Below are 21,301 nucleotides of genomic sequence, written 5' to 3' on the forward strand. Positions count from 1 at the left end.
CGCGTATGCTATTACTCTTTCTTCTCCCTGTATCCTTTGTGTGAGAACGGCTCCTAATCCATGTTCGCTGTCGTCGGTCTGCAATGAGAATTTTTCCTGAAAGTCGGGACAGACGAGGACTGGGGCTTCCGATAATCGGATCTTCAACTCCTCAAAGGCTTGTTCCTGCTCTTCCAACCATTTCCATTTCCAATCCTTTCTTAATAGCGCGGTCATGGGCTCCACTATCCCTGAAAAGTTTGGAACCAACCGGCGGTACCAAGAAGCGATGCCCAGGCTCCTCCGGAGTTCCTTTACGCAGGTTGGGGGCTTAAGGTTGCGAACGGCGGCGATCTTGTCAGGGTCCGTATGTATGCCATTCCCGCTGATGCCATGTCCTAGGTATTTTAGACTACGTCTGAAGAAGCTAAATTTGGCCTGGTTTAGCCGAGGTTGCTTGTGATCGAAGGTTGCGGGAGCGGAGTGAAGACCAAAGGGCATCACTTTCCAGTGAAACAATCCTCGACTTGGAACTGTGAATGCGGTGCATTCGAGCCTGGCGGGAGCAACTGAGATTTGTCAATAGCCGCTTTTCAAGTCCAGGGTAGATATATACTTTGCATCTTTAAGTTTTTCCAGAATGTGCTGGGTCCGAGAAAGTAGATACGCGTCGGAGACTGATAATGCGTTCAATTGTCGAAAGTCGACGCACATCCTGATATCTCCGGTCTTCTTACCTACAAGCACAATGGGTGCACTATGAGGTCTCTTTGAAGGTTCGATTTGGCTATCCCTGAGCAATTCGTCGACCTGTTTGTTAATGATGGCCTGAATCGCTGGATTTTTAGGATAATATCTTTGTTTTATTGGTTTGTCATCTCGCATTATAATTTAATGTTCCGCGATGTTGGATAATCCGGTAAGACCATCGACCTTCTGTAATTCTTGTTGTAAAAAGGCTGCTGTCATGGGATACATTGGTTCGTGGTCTTCAGGTTCGAGCGTAAGGTCCAAGGGGTTCAATACCTGTTGTATACTCACTGTGACCAATGTTGCGCCTTGTGCTTGTTGCCATCTGCTGGTCGTCGGCTGCTGGTAACTGTTGTCTGTGTCTTTCTCGAATCTAACGCGTTTCTCGGGTCGATGTTTCCCATCTGGATTGATATCTGGCTTGGGTCGGCGCCTCATCGGAATTCCGGAAGTAACTTGAAGAACCAGTCTCGTATCTCTCGTTCGGGGAGTCGTCTCTCGCAAGCTTCCACTACTTTGTCATCATTGATCCCGGAAGAGCGGCCACGTACTCCTCGCTTGGTACGTGGTACGTCGATGTGGTGCCTATGCCTTGAATCCCGCTGTACTGGCTGTGTCTAAATTTCAGGCGTAAGGAGATTCCTCCACAGTTCATGGTCGCATTAATTCTACATAGAAAATCCATTCCAAAGAGAAAGTTATCGAGTACATCCCCCATCACTAGTACCGGCATTGTTACAAGTTGCGTTCCTAATCGTATCTCTGCCATCAGCGCCAGAGTCAACTCTCGGAGGGAACCATCCGCCAGTCTGAACGTTGTTCGTACCATGGTAATACTTTGTTCATTGTCCAGCTCTAGGGCTTTTTGCTCACTCACGAAGCTCCGTGTAGCGCCTGTGTCAAGTGTGGCTAGCAGGATCTCTCCTTCTACGGTCACTTGCGCCCGAATCCGTCCTTTCTCCAGCCGAAGGATGTCCTTTACTGTCTCGGGGCTGGCGTGTCGTCCTTCGTACGGTCCTCGGCCGAACAAAGAGGCTGTCCGTTTCCCGACGAATTCTTGCGACAGCACGCAATTGTCCGTACGCGGACGCGTACGCGGTCAGCACGCAGTATAGGACTTGTGGTTGTTTGCAATCCCTGGAGAAGTGTCCGGATCCGCCACAGTTCCTACAGGCCTGCTGTACGTCGATTGCAGTGTCAGGTTCTTCAGTGATGGTTCCATGTCTAGCGTCTGTCTTAGATGGGTCTACAGACCAACCTCTTGGAGATGGCTGGTCCTGTCGGAGATCCTGGGTCCTTGTGGCCGTGTCCTAGAGTGTCCAGTGCGTCGGTGCCTGGTGCCTGGCTTGCGTATCCTGGAAGTTTCAATGGTCATTTATTCCGTATTACTTCGTAGTGGACGACTAACTGGGTCAGTTCCAAGACCGTACTGAAGTCTTTGCGCCTTGTTAATAGCTGGTATTTCGGAAGCATGTTGTCATGTTGTTGGCTGCTCTCTCCTGTACGTTCTCCAAGAAACTAAGTGGGTCACCCGAGCCGTTGAACACGATTCTCCATCGAACCATCTTATCCGCAATCGCGGCGTTGAAATGTTCCTCACTTCGGGTGGGTGCCTTCGCTGTTATGACCGGGTTCTTCTGGAGCAGTCTCTCAGGAGGCGCAGCGGATACCGACGCAACGGGTCTACATAGGGAAGATGTAGCGTACATGGTGGTTGGGTCGATTGGCACGGGAAGGGTATTTGTTGGGTAGGAGGACGGGAAGATAGAAGCTTGATATCAGGAGTCCCGGAAACTCCGTACTGGGATTTTAGTTCCGCCAACCGAGCGCAGTTGTGGAGTTGAGTCAGTACAAAAATATATTTGAGACTAACCGCACGTGTATTCATTTCCACCGCTATTGTAACCCCCGCTATTTTGTCGTCCCCGCTTTATCTATAACCCGCTGTACAAATAACCTATAAATCATCAATATTAGATATAAATAAAATCAAAATACATAAAAGATTAATACAGTCCACTCGTTCGCAACCAAATATGTATGATCGTATTTAAAAGCGAAAATATTGTTCATTTACATATAAATTTCGACTTTATGCTAAAAAAAATCCATTTCTGTACCATAAAGGATTGGTGAAAATCAGTAAGTTTAGCAAGGGTTGATATAAATAGTTTACTTTTGCGCAAAAGCTTCTGCAAGTTTTTTGCTGCTAATAATTGTTTAGTGACGATATTAATGGTATCAATATATATGTACATATGCAATAAATATCACCGTACTCAAAAAAAATTTAAGGGGTATATTAGATTTGTGGTGAAAGTGGATGTGTGTAACGCAGAGAAGGAAAAGTTTCCGACCCCATAAATTATATATATTCTTGATCAGCATCAATAGCCGAGTCGATAGTGCCAAATCTATCTGTCCTTCCGTCCGTCTTGTTTGTCGCCTGGATCTCAGAGACTATAAGAGCTGGAGCAACCAAATTTTGTTTCCAGACTCATGTGGTATCACACTTCTACATGTATATTTCGCCCCGCCCCCTTTCGCAACCACAAAGAACGAAAATCTGTGGCAGGCACAATTTTAAAGCTACGATAAATCTGAAAGCGCATTATCGTAGAGAATGATCATATCTACCAGATTGCCGAATCTGAATCAGATCGGATCATAATTATAGCCAGAATGAAGAAATTAATTTTCAGCTGCTTTCCCTGCCTCCTTCGCTCGCACACACTGCCTCGTTATGTACGCGAGCGCCCTCTAGCGGAGGAGATGTACAATCTAAATGGTACATCTATAATCTACATGTTGGATGTATCTATATATAGTAGATGTAGAAAACCGATGTAGCAAAAAAATACAATATGTAAAATTTGTTTAAATTCTTAAATTTAAAAAAATCGTAAGCTCAAAAATGCATATACTAACCGAGTAGAGTATAAGTAGAGTCGCGTCCCCAGAGGCGATTCACACGTTCCTTCTCGTTTTATATGATATCAAAGTGTAATAATAATCAAAAAAGTTAAACTCTATTAAGAGTCTTTCCATCAATCCATTTTTTTTTATTGAACAATGTTACTAATAAATACAGATACAAATAGATACCATTAGAACCACAATAAATGCAATAGTTTACTTTTTATTTTACGTGAAAGATGAAGTATGTGAATAAAAATTGAGCAAATGCTTCTCACTGAAAAATGATAAACTTTGAATGCTTATATCTCCGAAACTAATAACCCGATTTTCTAAAAGCTTCTATTTTCGGAAACCTTGGAAATTTCTATCAGATTCTTGTGCTTAAATTATCCAAAGCTCTCACTCAGAAAATGTCTTTTGCCACCAATTTTCTTTCGAGTCCCCACTGTGCGTTCTAGCTCGTTGGGATGCGGTTGCATTGTTGAAAGGGGGGATGGGGCTAGCAACTGAAAATTAATGACTTCATTCTGGCTATAATATTAAACCAATATGAGATCTAGGCGCTCAACAAGACTGACCGACGGAGCGACGGACAGACGGACATGGCTATATCACCTCGGCTATTGATGATGATCAAGAATTTATATACTTCATGGGGTCGGAAACGTTTCCTTATGTAAACATTAAAACTCTTCGAGTACCGGGTATAAAAAATGTATCACAATAAATAGTTATCAGAGCAATGTGCCACAAAAATGCTTAAAGCGGATTTAGTAAAAATGAAAGGAGCTCGGTTGCAACAAATGCGAATAATAGTAAGTGCTACTGCACAGAAAGTTTGAGAAAGGGTAAGAGTGAGAGAACAGCAAGAGCTACGACAAGGGAGCGGGCCAAATGCAATGTAAGGGCGTACTTACGAAAAGCAACAACAGAAACACACAACTAGACAACGCACAAAATAAATAAATGAATAATATTTTTCCCAATTTAAAGGCACCTATGGTAAATTATAGATTTTATGATTTTAGGTTAATTAAGTTAATTTCGGTATAGATTCATCAGTTTTTTACGTGTTTTTATTATTCAGCATTCAATCTTGAGACTCATTATGCTGCATTTTACTATCTTACGGGGAACAATCCAAATGCGAGTATGTTCGCGTTGATTATTTTTTAAGCTATTCAAAACAATTTGTATGGCCTTTATCAATTCTGCAGACGAGTACTGCTCAATGGTCGTAAAACTCTTAAGCTTCTCAGCATCAATGAAATCGGCGCATCTTTTGCCTACTTACTATTATTCAGTTTGAGCTCCAAATCAAAGAAAAATGGGAATTATTTCACTGTGTAATTATATTTTTCCTTACTATTTCAGAAATGCGTGAACTTGTTCCTCCAATTATGAATGAAAAAACTACTAAGCTGATGATCAGAGCAGGAGATCCATTAGTAGTTGCATGTGTGGCATATGCAAATCCAAAACCTACCTACAGGTAAGATGTATTTCAAAGTTAAAACATCCTATCAACAAGAGGAAGACCATTTTTCGTGCGAGGTTGCGTCAGAAAAATCGATCTAGAAGTCGAACAACTCAAAAGAGAAAAACGCGCTTGAAGACTTAGGTACGGAATATGCAAAGAGCATGTATTCAAAAAATCACTTGAAAATTTAGGGGTATAATAATAATTTAAAAACAACCAAAGAAGACGATGTAATAAATACCGAAAACAGAATCATACGTTACACAGTTTACTTGTCAATCTAGCTGAAAGATGCAGTAAATTCCCCATAATTTGGTTCAGCAAAACACAGGTTTATAACGAAATCAATGCACACATTTTCGCACCACTCGAGTCACTCTCCCCGCGCATTTATCAACCAGATTTCCTGTCAGAGAAGACCGATCATTGTTTTCGTGACCATTTCCTAAAGGGTGCGTGCAACAGTCTTCCTCCTACCCGAATAAGTGAAAATCTTTACCCTGCTTTTTCATATTTTTGTACTCCTTAAAACAATATTGCTTGATAACTTCCATTAATTTGAATAACGAGATCTGCAACTCCCTCGTTGTCAGCTCATTGATCGTTCTCGGGACTTTCATGGGTTTAAAAATCTGTAGATGTATCCAAGAATCCTGATGGTCTTGGGAAACGATGATATGCGAGTTAAAAGTTCAAACGGGGTCGATTTTTCAACGGTTAAGCAACTTGATCAGCTTTTTTAAGCTCTGACCTTTCCAGTTCGATGGGTATCGTAAAATGCACATTTTCTGGCCACCCTGACTTATCTCCGTATAAGAATTTCGGTCCATCGAACCAAATTAATTCGATAAGATACAATGTCTGCAGATATTACACTGCGACGGCACATGACGCCATGCAACCTCGCCTGATAGCTCTTGAATAGTTGCCACCCTATTTGAAACAGTAATCGTCAATAGACGTTACCCTAATCGTCAATAGACGTTACCCTTTCCCATCCACTGGCAAAAGTATACCTTGGAATGGTCACAGCTTGAAGATTTAGCAAATTCTTCTTCAAGCCTTCCCAACCTGACTGCAATGAAATCGGAATGAATTTGAAGTTGCCAAAATATTTTTAGGATTATCTTAGACGTTTTTCCAATGGGGCACAGCAATCCCATAGGATCAAATAGTCGCGTACTGACTGAAAGAATTTTGCGCTTAGTGGGAGTCAATTCCGTAAAACTCTCATTTAAATGAAAGCGAAATGTGTCTGCATTTGGAATCCACCGCATACCTAAGGCTTTGGTCAAATCGGCATCGTTGAAAATTAGGGATTTTTTCATATCAATCCCTTTGACTAGTTGTGGATGGCTTGAAAACCACTTAGACAGCTGCAAACCGCCGTAATTGAGAATTTCTGACACTTGATTACACATGACATTCAACGTGTCAATATTTTCGGCTCCAGTAAGCATATCGTCCACTTAAAAGTCGTTGCAAATTATGTCGGAACCAATCTTATGTGTGTCACTATAACGAACTCCAATTTCTTGCAAGCAACGAATGGCAAGATATGGAGCTGAAGATGTTCCTTAGGTTACCGTATTGAAACGAAAAACTTGTAGCTCGTCAGATGGTTTCTCTCTCCATATTATGAGTTGAAAGTTGCAATCGTCTTCAACCATACTCACTTGCCTATATTCTTTAGGCATCTCTGGAGCAGTATCCAACTCCCAAATATAATAAAACCCCCGTTGGATTTGACCAAATCGATCGCGAACGTTTACAACGTCCGTGGTCGATCTTCGATGTAACTTGTTCAACTTGAGCAGAATGACACGACGGTTGCTCGATAGAAGAACATTGCCCTTGCTGGTCACGCACTATTATATCGTCATGTGGTTGATTCGAGACTGGATACCGATGGAGTAGAGTATGATGCGCATTTGAGCACACTCTACGCTTGGCTGATGTGCACTTGAATACTCTTTGTCTCGTTTTTAAACAGTTGATCCATAATTTTTAGGATTTGGCAAAGTTAAGCCGATCTAATGCTGGCATTCCACTAAATCCCTGGCAATTACCCATACAATAATTCGAACTGCAAAACAAACATTTTGGATCACTTGCATTATTGACCTTCGAGCAGGCATATGAAGTTTTTGTATTACTCCTGCTTCCAGATGGCATTTCACTAAAAATTTTACTCTTCACCCTCGACGCTTCTTCGACTGACACATGTTGATACCGCCGGTTCAGTACATTTGCGCAATCGTACCATTTCGGTAGTTCATCATAATTTAACTGTTCTTCATACTTTGACTTAGGGGCTTAAAAATTTTTAACGACTTAGGTTTTTTTTATGGTGTAGTTTTTTTTTAAGAATTTTTTTAAATCTGTTATTATACCCGTACTCAAAAAAGAGTAAAGGGGTATATTAGATTTGTGGTAAAAGTGGATGTGTGTAACGCAGAGAAGGAAACGTTTCCGATCCCATAAAGTATATATATTCTTGATCAGCATCAATAGCCGAGTCGATATAGCCATGTCTGTCTGTCCGTCCGTCCGTCCGTCTTGTTGAGCGCCTGGATCTCAGAGACTATAAGAGTTAGGGTATCCAAATTTGGTTTCCAGACTCATGTTATATCACACTGCTACAAGTGTGGAAAACGACTTGCGTTCATTCATGAGGCAGACGAGGAGTGGCTTCAGACAGCTGGTCGTGGGCTTTAAAGAGCAATATGATCGGCTCTTGGCCATGGACATTCAGTTCAGTAGTTTACAGATGATGGCAGATTCTCCGAGGCGCAAGAAGTCTACTCCGCGGGACTTGCAAGTGCCGGCTGCTTTACATCCGCCGGCATCCGAAAAACTTACTCCGACCGCTCCCTTAGTGCAGCAGTTGATTACGTTTGCTACTCCAAGGGTAACGATCGCTGCTGGTAATGCAGATTCGGCAGCCGAATGCGTCATTTCGGAGAGTATGCAGTTAGAAATGTCTGTAGCGTCCGTGTCCGTCGAGTCCGCACCCAACTCCGTAACTATCCCATCAGTTTCGCTTCCACCAGCTAATAGACGTCCAGGACCACCGGATACTGCCATCATAGGTACTAAGCCTTTGCTAAAGCCACTGGTGGGAGTCCCACCAAAGCGACAAGTTTTTGTCTCGCGGCTAGCCCCTGACCTCACATCCAATGATGTGACCGCTTTTATACAAAGCAAAATAAAAGCCGTCGGCTAAAAGGTGGAAAAATTTAACTTTTCTTACGACAGGGAGATATCTTCCTTTAAGATAAGCGTCTCCCCAACTCAATTTTAAACCATTTGTTCCGCCAAGTTTTGGCCGGAGCATATGGTGGTTAAAGAGTTTAAGGCTAAGAAAAAGAATAGGCCCCTCATTACTCATCCTAGACCAGTGCTCCATCTCCATCCTCATCTCGCTCTTGTAGTTACCTACCAGAATGTAGAGGATTGCGTAGTAAGCTCATCACTCTTTTCCTTGAGAGTCTCGCATTCTCGTCCCACGTTATTGTGTTTACCGAGACCTGGTTAAAGCCGAACATCCTTAGTTCCGAGGTTTTGGTAGGTCGGTACACAATTTTTAGAAATGACCGCTCGTCTCGACGTGGAGGTGGGGTCTTCATTGCAGTGGACTCAAACTCACGTCGGAACATTTCATGGTCCAGGTTCAACAAGACCTGTGCGTAAAACTTATTCTTCCAAGCTTTTCCATTTTCATTACTTGCTCGTATATTCCACCTTCCTCGGATATCTTTATATACGAGCATCACCTGTCCGCCTTAAAAACTGTTTCTTCCTCGATATCAGAAAAAGACCATATGCTAGTTCTTGGTGATTTCAATTTGCCAGGTACTGATTGGTCTTCGGTAAACGAGTCTAATAATCTTGTGCTCATGTCACGACATGACTTTATCGACGGCTCGGTAGACCTATCCCTGTCTCAAGTCAAACATGTGAAAAATTCCTTGGGTCGATTGCTTGATCTGCGCTTTGTCTCAGATCCGACCATAGCGTTGCTAACCCGAGCCCTTCCGCTCACTATACCTGAAGACTCCTACCATCCTACATTCGAATTGTTGGTCGATATCGGGTCGATTACCTATCTCGATGCAGGATACGATTTTCACAGGACCCTAAACAGTTTTACAGCTTCGTAAATAGTACGCGTAGAACGTCCGCACATCCATCCTCGCTAACATTTCTCAATATGCCAGCAAGCAATGATCAGGCAATTGCCGATTTTTTTGCCAATATTTTCCAAACAACCTATTCTCATGAAAGCTCCTCTGGTCAGCCGTATCCATACAGTTTACTAAGGTCGGACGGCATTTTCAGTCCCTTATTAAATGAAAGCTCACTGCTTCACGATCTTCGATTAGTTAAGCCGGTGATTTCACCAGGTCCTGACGAAGTTCCCGGCTGTGTACTCAGGTACTGTGCCGACGCCCTGCTTAAACCATTCACCCTATCCATTAACTCTTCATGCTTCCCCCTCATCTGGAAGGAATCTTTTCTTATTCCGCTCCATAAGTAAAGGTAGCAAGTCTGATGCAAATAAGTATAGAGGTATAGCTAAGTTATTCGCTATTCCTAAAATGTTTGAAAAAATGTTAACTCTGCATTTGCAACATCTCTGCAAATCACTTATATCTCCGTCTCAGCACGGATTTATAAGGCGACGATCAACAACCACAAATCTATTAGAGTTTACCTATTTTACCATTAAAGGCAACTTGATCAGCTATTTTAAGCTCTGACCTTTCCAGTTCGATGGGTATCGAAAAATTCACATTTTCTGGCCACCCTGACTTATCTCCGTATAAGAATTTCGGTCCATCGAACCAAATTAATTCGATAAGTTCACTTACATCGCAACCACGAGATGCAATGTCTGCAGGATTACACTGCGACGGCACATGACGCCATGCTACCTCGCCTGATAGCTCTTGAATAGTTGCCACCCTATTTGAAACAGTAATCGTCAATAGACGTTACCCTTTTCGATTGCTCGAATATAAAGGCAACCCGTATGCTTTACTGGATGCTTCTTCGAATCCAAATCCAAATTTGGTTTCCACACTCATGTGATATCACACTACGACAAGTGTATTTCAAAATTTCGCCCCGCTCCCTTCCGCCCCCACACAAAAAAGTTAAGATATGGGCATTCTCTACGATACTGCGTTTTTAGTTTTATCGTATCTTTAAAAATGTGCCTGCCACAGATTTTCGTCCTTTGGAAGGGCGGAAGGCGGAAGGGGGCGGGGCGAAATTTTGAAATACACTTGTCGCAGTGTGATATCACATGAGTGTGGAAACCAAATTTGGATACCCTAACTATTATAGTCTCTGAGATCCAGGCGCTCAAAAAGATGGACGGACGGACGGACGGACGGACAGACAGACATGGCTATATCGACTCGGCTATTGATGCTGATCAAGAATATATATACTTTATGGGATCGGAAACGTTTCCTTCTCTGCGTTACACACATCCACTTTTACCACAAATCTAATATACCCCTTTACTCTTTTTTGAGTACGGGTATAAAAATAAAAAATGGTCCATTTTGTTTGAAAACGTAAAAGTGAGTGAAAACCGGAGCTCCATGTTAATTTATATGGGCTAACTGTAGCAGTTTGTTTTACTATGGACAAAATACTTAATAATGCGTTATGCCCAAATATTACAATGGTTATGTTGGAAGCTGCCGAGCCTTTTCGGCAACTCTGACTCCACATTTACAATAATTTACTCCGTTGATTAAGTTTACAAATGCTTTTTATTTTCACGACGGGTTACAAAGGTTTTGAGGCCGTGGCCGTGGCCGTGAACTACGACTCGATGCGTTCGACAAATATTTGGACTGCCGCGAGAACAGGGCGAAGCAATGCACTATAAGCAGTACTGGCATATGTGCGTGTGTACGGGAGCGTACTGAGAGAGCGATAAGTATAAGCAGTATAAGAGATGATATATGACTATATGATATTAAGAAGAACTATTATCGGCTGCTGCTCCGAACATACTCCCCCCCGTTGAAAGACTAGGGCTTTTAACAGGATCCTCAACGGGTAGGACGCACAGCTTGTTGACAGCTCGACGAGTGGTTCCAGACGGTGTTCTCAGGACGGAAACTCGCACAGTGCCATCAGCTCCAGCGATGATGTCGATCACCCGTGTTAATGGCCACTTCAACGGCGGCAAGTTTTCGTCCTTTATACAGACGATGTCGTTGACTTGGATCGATGGCTGCGGTGTGCGCCATTTGGCACGTTGTTGTAGCAGAGTCAAATACTCCTCACTCCAACGCTTCCAAAAGATCTGCTGAGCACAGGCGACTCTTTGCCAGCAATCTAGTCTATTAAAGTTTAGATTTGTAACATCTGGCTCGGGAAAATCCATCAGCGGACGACCAATTAGAAAATGTCCTGGTGTAAGGACGCCAAGATCTTCAGGGTTTTCTGAAATTGCGAGAAGAGGACGAGAATTTATTACAGCCTGGATTTGGCAGACCAATGTCCGCAGCTCGTCAAAGCCAAAGAGTGACGATCCCAGGGAGCGATATAAATGCTGCTTGGCCATCTTCACTGCTGCCTCCCACAAGCCCCCGAAGTGGGGTGAGCGAGGCGGGATAAACTTCCAATTGAAGCCATTGTTGATGCAATGATTATGAACTGCATCACGATGCTTCTCGCTCATAAACAGCCGCCGAAGGTCCTCCAACTCGTTCCTTGCGCCCACAAAATTGGTGGCATTGTCCGACCAAATGCATCGGGGTATGCCGCGCGTGGCAACGAAGCGTTTGAGGGCACTCAAAAATCCAGCAGTTGTGAGGTCCTTCACTAATTCCAACCAAACGGCCTTTGTTGCAAAACAGATGAAGACGCTGATGTAGCATTTTGTAGGCGTTCGAGTGCGGCCATCTGGCTTGTAATAGAAGGGACCACAGTAATCGATTCCAGTGACGCTGAATGCAGGCGAATCCTGCACTCGATCCTTCGGTAGGTCAGCCATTATGTGTTCCACAAGACGAGGTCTGGACCTGCAGCAGATGATGCATTTCCGCAACGCTCGAGCAACAGTTTTCATACCGCCGATGGGCCAGAACTGCAAGCGAATAGATCCCAGTAGAGACTGCGGCCCAGCATGGTGATGCTTCCGATGAAAGTGCATGATGATGGCGAACGTCAATGGATGATCCCTGGGCAAAATGATTGGGTGGCGTGCATCGAAGCCAAGAGTTGAGTGCCGCAAGCGACCACCAACACGAATCAAACCAACGTCATCTATGAAAGGCGAGAGAGATATAATGCTGCTGGAGGATTCCACACAGTTCCCCTTCCGCAGAGCACGGTACTCGGGATAAAGGTGGGCGCGTTGAATGATGCGACACAACAAGTGCGATCCTTTGCGAAGGTCTTCAGACGAGAGATCAGGTGACCTTTTCTTGCTGACGAACTTATGAACATATCCGAAAATGCGCATCATGACTCCGAATGAGTTAATGTGCTTAAACGAAAGCGAGATGTCGACACGCTCAGACGACAGCAATACTCGATGCCTAATTTCCGGAAGACTGAGTTCGGGCGAACAACGTTCAGGCCAGCTACTTCTTTCGCCTTGCAAGAAAGAAGGTCCATTCATCCACAACCTAGACTGCAAGAGCTCCTGAGGCGCTGCTCCCTTTGAAAGAATGTCAGCCGGGTTCATTTCAGTTGGTACATAGCGCCAATCCATGCCCCTCGTAAGTTGCTGTATTGCGGAAATCTTGTTAGACACAAACACGTTAAATTTGGATGGTTCCTCTCGCAACCAAGACAGTACCACAGTTGAATCCGACCAGCAATGGATCGGGCAGTCGAAGGTATCGATTTTCCTAATTTCGCGAAGTAAATTGGCTAACAGGAACGCTGCACATAGCTCAAGCTTAGGCACCGTGAGGGTTTTCAATAATGCAACTCTAGCCTTCGAGCAAAGCAAATGTACCTCATCGGCGGTATCCCTAAACGAACGAGCGTAGATACAAGCCCCATAGGCCTGGAGGCTGGCATCACAAAAGGCATGCAACTCAAACCTTGCCTTAGGTTGAAGTATATAACGCGGAAATGTAGCCTTACCCACAGTAGCGAAGTCCTTGCAAAACTCAGTCCAAGCCGATTCCAGTGGCTGAGGAAGACTTTCATCCCAATGCAGCTTGTCTCTCCACATGCGCTGCATGATGATTTTCGCTCTGGTCAATGTGGGTCCAATCAATCCCATAGGATCATAGCACCGTGCAATGGTTGACAACACCGAACGCTTAGTGTGCAAAAGTAAACTGGAACTTGTCCCTCTGGGGTTCCCAGATGAGTCCAAGCGCCTTGGTCACATCGCTGCCATCATCGAGCTTCAGAAAACTTTCCCTTTCTGCCTCAGGGACTTCACGAAGAACATCAGGAGAGTTTGAACACCATTTCCTTAACTGAAAATTGCCACAAGCAAGAAGCTCCGTGGTTTGACGCATAATATCCAGCACTTCCTCGACTGAATTTCCTCCAGAAATCATATCGTCTACGTAAAAGTCCTGTAGAATGGTTTCCGAACCCAATGGATACGAAGACGACTCATCCATGGCCAGCTGATGCATAGCTCGAATAGCTAAAAACGATGCAGGCTTAGTCCCATAGGTGACGGTGTTTAGCTTGAAGATCTTTATATCGTCGTCAACAGAGTCCCTCCACAAGATGCATTGGAGCATGGTGTCGGGCATTGAGACACGCACGCACCTATACATCTTACCGATATCGCCTGTAAGAGCAATGGAAAATGTACGAAATCGAAGGAGAGTGTGAAACAGCTTGGATTGAATGGTGGGACCTGACAGTAGCAGATCATTCAACGAGAGACCAGATGTGGTAACTGCAGAGCCGTCGAATACGACTCTCAGCTTTGTCGTGGAGCTATCCTCTTTAATGACGCAATGATGCGGCAAGAAATATCTGCACTTGTGTCTATCTTCATTTGGAACCAGAGACATATGATCAAGGGACAGGTACTCCTTCATAAATGCCGAATATTTCGAATATAAAACTGGATTACGCACGAACTTGCGCTCCAAATTTTCCAACCGCCGCTTTGCTTGCAAGCAGGAATCGCCCAAGGACTCCAGACTTCGCTTCATGGGCAAGCTAACAGAATATTCTCCTGAGGGTAATCGAGTGTGATGTTTGACAAAGTGGTCCTCGCAGTGCAGCTCCTCCTTTGTTGCCCTAGCGATTGGCTCAAAGATGTGCTCCACTTCCCAAAATTAACGAACCAACTCATCGAGCCGAGTGCTGTGATTGATGCCATCCGAAGATTGGGTTGCGATGAACGATGAGTTATTGAGGGCCGAGTGCCCGCCACCAGAAAGAATCCATCCTAGATGTGTCTTCTGCAGCAACGGTAGTCCAGGCGCCAGCTGAATTTGCCCCACACACAGCAACTCGAAGAAAAGTCCGGCTCCGATGAGCAGGTCAATCCGCTGTGGCTTATGGAACGAAGGGTCAGCAAGCTGGATATTCGACGGTATAGGCCAACTAGCAGTGCTAACTGTGATGCTAGGTTGATGGTCCGTGATCTTCTGGGCAACGACGGCAGTGATGCTAGTGGTGAACTTTGAAATCCGCGATTTCAGAACGAGATCCACCGAGATACCTTCTGTTGGGAAGCTAGCATCTCCTATGCCAGAGACAGCGGTAAGCGATTTGGTTGTTCGAAGTTTTAGCTGATTAGCTAGACGACTAGTTATGAAATGCAATTGCGATCCCGAATCCAAAAATGCGCGACAGGGTACGAAAGTTCCAACGCTGTTTTTTACAAGAACGACGGCAGTGGCTAAAAGCACAGCATCAGATGGACTGTGGGACATAAAGGCTTGAGGCAAGGAGGGCGATACTGCAACCATGGCGTTACGACTTGGTTGTGCTGGTGAGGCTTCAATTGGAGGAACAGATTGGGCAGCCTCTGTTGGACGAATGAAATGCAAAAGCGTGTGGTGCTTCGATCGGCAAGTGCGGCAGGGACCTGATCTACAATCTCTCAATTGATGGCCTTTTCGTAGGCAATTTAGGCATAGCAAGAGCCTCTTGGCCTCCAGGCGACGATCATTCGGCGATAGAATTGCAAACCGTTGACAATTGGCAATCATGTGATGAGTACTCTCGCACAGTTCACAAGAAACTGGAGCGTTCGATGCTACAAATGTCTTTCTTTGATGCGTACTCACGGTTTTTCCGGACTTGCCAACCTGACCATCTTGTCCTTGTCCTTGATCCACATTTTCAAGCGTGCGACATCTTTTTTCCAAGAATCCAGACAGTTTCTCCCAAGATGGCAGCTCTTGATTCGACGAAGACTCCTCCCATCTATTTTGAGAGGCTTTGTCCAGCTTCTGAAGAACAGTCTGCACTATAATGCAATCCGCCACTTCTTCCTTGCTTGCAAGCGACTCCATAGCACGAATATGCGATGTAACTCTGTCGGTCAATTCCCTCAATCTGCCCACCGATGCGTCAGCCTTCTCCAATCCAAATATCCCTCTGATGTGTGCCTGCAAAATAAAACGTTTATTATCAAAGCGTCGCTTCAGAATGTCTAATGCTATGATATAATTAGCTTCATTTATTTCCAACGAGCTGATGGTATTCAGGGCTGCGCCACTCAAGCAGGAACGTAGATGCTGCAGCTTTTCGATAGGGCTCAGCTCAGAATCCTTGTCAATAATCGCGGTGAACATTGAGAAGAAATTGGCCCACTCCGTATAAATTCCACTGAATTTGGGCAGCTCCAGATGAGGTAACCGAGATCGATTAGACATTATGACGATTGACTGCGATTCACTAGAGTTGGCGTTGAATGTGGAACAATGCTTATTGCTCGAGCGACTTCCAAGCTCGCGCTGAAGAATGGTCCTCAACGACAATATCGACGAGTCGAATTTGGCAGGAATTTCACTGGACATTGACTCGAAATCCAAATCCTCCAAACTGGTATGTGCCACAACAAAATTTGACTTAAGCTCCGTCAATGATTCCAACAGCCCTCGCAAGTCGTATTCATCCATTTGACGCAACTTTTCACTATCCATCTCTGTGCGTATGGACTCTAGCCGATCGAAAATAGCTCTAGCCTTCAGTCTCATGAAGGAAATACGAGATACCGGAACAGGGACTTGGGTGCTGGCTGCATTCGCAGTGTGCCGTCTATCACTCTCTCTCTATCACCTAACTCTCAATAACTGTTCTTTCCCTCTCGCTCTCGTAACTTTCTGTGCAGTAACGCTCTCACTTATAAGCTGTTGCTGCAACCACTCTGCTCTCTCGTCTTAGTTTTTCTGAGCATTTTTAAGCATTTTTCTGCACATTGGTCTAATTGCTAATTGTTTTTACTTTTTTTTCTCGAAAAAAAAAATTTTGAAAAGAAGCAGATCACCTATGACCAGCCCAATATCACTTGCTGGCTTTGCGAAAGCGTCATGCACGCAAAATGTGTAGGGATCTCGGACCGTGTAGGAGATGCCATTTCCCAAAATAACGGCCTAACCGAGATCGATTAGACATTATGACGATTGACTGCGATTCACTAGAGTTGGCGTTGAATGTGGAACAATGCTTATTGCTCGAGCGACTTCCAAGCTCGCGCTGAAGAATGGTCCTCAACGACAATATCGACGAGTCGAATTTGGCAGGAATTTCACTGGACATTGACTCGAAATCCAAATCCTCCAAACTGGTATGTGCCACAACAAAATTTGACTTAAGCTCCGTCAATGATTCCAACAGCCCTCGCAAGTCGTATTCATCCATTTGACGCAACTTTTCACTATCCACGGTATCGACTCTAGCGCGATCGAAAATAGCTCTAGCCTTCAGTCTCATGAAGGAAATACGAGATACCGGAACAGGGACTTGGGTGCTGGCTGGCATTCGCAGTGTGCCGTCTATCACTCTCTCTCTATCACCTAACTCTCAATAACTGTTCTTTCCCTCTCGCTCTCGTAACTTTCTGTGCTCAGTAACGCTCTCACTTTTAGCTGTTCTGCAACCACTCTGCTCTCTCGTCTTAGTTTTTCTGAGCATTTTTAAGCATTTTTCTGCACATTGGTCTAATTGCTAATTGTTTTTACTTTTTTTTCTCGAAAAAAAAAATTTTGAAAAGAAGCAGATCACCTATGACCAGCCCAATATCACTTGCTGGCTTTGCGAAAGCGTCATGCACGCAAAATGTGTAGGGATCTCGGACCGTGTAGGAGATGCCATTTCCCAAAATAACGGCCTAACCGAGATCGATTAGACATTATGACGATTGACTGCGATTCACTAGAGTTGGCGTTGAATGTGGAACAATGCTTATTGCTCGAGCGACTTCCAAGCTCGCGCTGAAGAATGGTCCTCAACGACAATATCGACGAGTCGAATTTGGCAGGAATTTCACTGGACATTGACTCGAAATCCAAATCCTCCAAACTGGTATGTGCCACAACAAAATTTGACTTAAGCTCCGTCAATGATTCCAACAGCCCTCGCAAGTCGTATTCATCCATTTGACGCAACTTTTCACTATCCATCTCTGTGCGTATGGACTCTAGCCGATCGAAAATAGCTCTAGCCTTCAGTCTCATGAAGGAAATACGAGATACCGGAACAGGGACTTGGGTGCTGGCTGCATTCGCACTAAAACTTTCGCCCGATGGAGCAGCGCCAAATGTCACAGAATCACTTTCATTGTCCATAGCAAACGATCCACTCTTTCTGCTATTCTTTTTCTTGCCCATGGTTTTGGTTATAGAAAACGGTTGACGCGGAGGGTGCTAGTCGATCACAATTAAATATTATTACGCAGCGCGAGTTCAAACGAGTTCAAAACGAGTTCAAACGCCTTTGCGTTCACTTTTTTGGCACTTATATATGCGATAGGTATGCACCGGTAAAAGCAACGAAGCGACGACGGAAAACCAACAATTATGTAAAGAGAGATGTACTCTGCTTTCGAGTTCGAATTTCAGAGAGTTATTACTGCAGCCTCTCACAAGAGCTGGCTGAAGCAAACGACCAAAGAGGAGGCGAAGAAAACTAACGGACCACGCATAGAACTCTATGCAGCCAGTCTCGACAGTGCGTTGCGCAGGCTGAAGCAGACGGTGAAAGAGAATACGAAAACGAATAGAGGGCCGCTAGAACTGCTAAGGTCGGTCACAACGACTTTTGGTTCGCTACTTTTTCACAAATGTCGCGTTAAACATTCAAATTTGGATTGATTGAATGGTTTAAACACTTTTAACGCACTGTAAGTCCACGGCAATCACGTCGGGGTCACCAAAATGTTGGAAGCTGCCGAGCCTTTTCGGCAACTCTGACTCCACATTTACAATAATTTACTCCGTTGGTTAAGTTTACAAATGCTTTTTATTTTCACGACGGGTTACAAAGGTTTTGAGGCCGTGGCCGTGAACTACGACTCGATGCGTTCGACAAATATTTGGACTGCCGCGAGAACAGGGCGAAGCAATGCACTATAAGCAGTACTGGAATATGTGCGTGTGTACGGGAGCGTACTGAGAGAGCGATAAGTATAAGCAGTATAAGAGATGATATATGACTATATGATATTAAGAAGAACTATTATCGGCTGCTGCTCCGAACAGGTTATATACATATATATTTCCAGGTTTATATGAATCGACGGTTTTTCCAACTGAGGCATTCAAATCGTTTATACATTAAAAAAAGTGTAAAGCCCCAAATCTATCACACGCGTTCGTACTCTTTCGTAGTGACCAGACGTTTTTTTGTTTTGTTTCCATTTAGTTTGCTTAAACAGCTTAACTCTCCTACTAAATCACATTAAAATCAATCTTTGCCGTCTATCACTCTCTCTCTATCACCTAACTCTCAATAACTGTTCTTTCCCTCTCGCTCTCGTAACTTTCTGTGCAGTAACGCTCTCACTTATAAGCTGTTGCTGCAACCACTCTGCTCTCTCGTCTTAGTTTTTCTGAGCATTTTTAAGCATTTTTCTGCACATTGGTCTAATTGCTAATTGTTTTTACTTTTTTTTCTCGAAAAAAAAAATTTTGAAAAGAAGCAGATCACCTATGACCAGCCCAATATCACTTGCTGGCTTTGCGAAAGCGTCATGCACGCAAAATGTGTAGGGATCTCGGACCGTGTAGGAGATGCCATTTCCCAAAATAACGGCCTGCATTATAGTTGTGAGGAATGCCGTGCTGTGGAAAACGACTTGCGTTCATTCATGAGGCAGACGAGGAGTGGCTTCAGACAGCTGGTCGTGGGCTTTAAACAGCAATATGATCGGCTCTTGGCCATGGACACTCAGTTCAGTAGTTTACAGATGATGGCAGATTCTCCGAGGCGCAAGAAGTCTACTCCGCGGGACTTGCAAGTTCCGACTGCTTTACATCCGCCGGCATCCGAAAAACTTACTCCGACCGCTCCCTTAGTGCAGCAGTTGATTACGTTTGCTACTCCAAGGGTAACGATCGCTGCTGGTAATGCAGATTCGGCAGCCAAATGCGTCATTTCGGAGAGTATGCAGTTAGAAATGTCTGTAGCGTCCGTGTCCGTCGAGTCCGCACCCAACTCCGTAACTATCCCATCAGTTTCGCTTCCACCAGCTAATAGACGTCCAGGACCACCGGATACTGCCATCATAGGTACTAAGCCTTTGCTAAAGCCACTGGTGGGAGTCCCACCAAAGCGACAAGTTTTTGTCTCGCGGCTAGCCCCTGACCTCACATCCAATGATGTGACCGCTTTTATACAAAGCAAAATAAAAACCGTCGGCTAAAAGGTGGGAAAATTTAACTTTTCTTACGCCAGGGAGATATCTTCCTTTAAGATAAGCGTCTCCCCAACTCAATTTTAAACCATTTGTTCCGCCAAGTTTTGGCCGGAGCATATGGTGGTTAAAGAGTTTAAGGCTAAGAAAAAGACTAGGCCCCTCATTACTCATCCTAGACCAGTGCTCCATCTCCATCCTCATCTTCCACCTCTACTTCCACCCATCCAAAAAACTTACTTCCGCTCTTGTAGTTACCTACCAGAATGTAGAGGATTGCGTAGTAAGCTCATCACTCTTTTCCTTGAGAGTCTCGCATTCTCGTCCCACGTTATTGTGTTTACCGAGACCTGGTTAAAGCCGAACATCCTTAGTTCCGAGGTTTTGGTAGGTCGGTACACAATTTTTAGAAATGACCGCTCGTCTCGACGTGGAGGTGGGGTCTTCATTGCAGTGGACTCAAACTCACGTCGGAACATTTCATGGTCCAGGTTCAACAAGACCTGTGCGTAAAACTTATTCTTCCAAGCTTTTCCATTTTCATTACTTGCTCGTATATTCCACCTTCCTCGGATATCTTTATATACGAGCATCACCTGTCCGCCTTAAAAACTGTTTCTTCCTCGCTATCAGAAAAAGACCATATGCTAGTTCTTGGTGATTTCAATTTGCCAGGTACTGATTGGTCTTCGGTAAACGAGTCTAATAATCTTGTGCTCATGTCACGACATGACTTTATCGACGGCTCGGTAGACCTATCCCTGTCTCAAGTCAAACATGTAAAAAATTCCTTGGGTCGATTGCTTGATCTGTGCTTTGTCTCAGATGCGACCATAGCGTTGCTAACCCGAGCCCTTCCGCTCACTATACCTGAAGACTCCTACCATCCTACATTCGAATTGTTGGTCGATATCGGGTCGATTACCTATCTCGATGCAGGATACGATTTTCACAGGACCCTAAACAGTTTTACAGCTTCGTAAATAGTACGCGTAGAACGTCCGCACATCCATCCTCGCTATCATTTCTCAATATGCCAGCAAGCAATGATCAGGCAATTGCCGATTTTTTTGCCAATATTTTCCAAACAACCTATTCTCATGAAAGCTCCTCTGGTCAGCCGTATCCATACAGTTTACTAAGGTCGGACGGCATTTTCAGTCCCTTATTAAATGAAAGCTCACTGCTTCACGATCTTCGATTAGTTAAGCCGGTGATTTCACCAGGTCCTGACGAAGTTCCCGGCTGTGTACTCAGGTACTGTGCCGACGCCCTGCTTAAACCATTCACCCTATCCATTAACTCTTCATGCTTCCCCCTCATCTGGAAGGAATCTTTTCTTATTC

General features: G+C 44.3%; 1 protein-coding gene across 1 annotated transcript in view; it reads left to right on the plus strand.

Moving 5' to 3' along the window:
• Nucleotides 1-21,301, plus strand: part of LOC111078555 (Down syndrome cell adhesion molecule-like protein Dscam2) — a 150,345-nt gene that overhangs the window by 71,393 nt on the left and 57,651 nt on the right. Inside the window, 1 exon segment of the mRNA XM_022373290.2 lies at nucleotides 5,023-5,140. Coding sequence (XP_022228982.2) covers nucleotides 5,023-5,140 — 118 coding nt within the window.

The sequence above is a fragment of the Drosophila obscura genome, unplaced genomic scaffold (genome assembly GCF_018151105.1).
Source record: "Drosophila obscura isolate BZ-5 IFL unplaced genomic scaffold, ASM1815110v1 contig_46, whole genome shotgun sequence".
Classification (NCBI taxonomy): Eukaryota; Metazoa; Arthropoda; class Insecta; order Diptera; family Drosophilidae; genus Drosophila; species Drosophila obscura.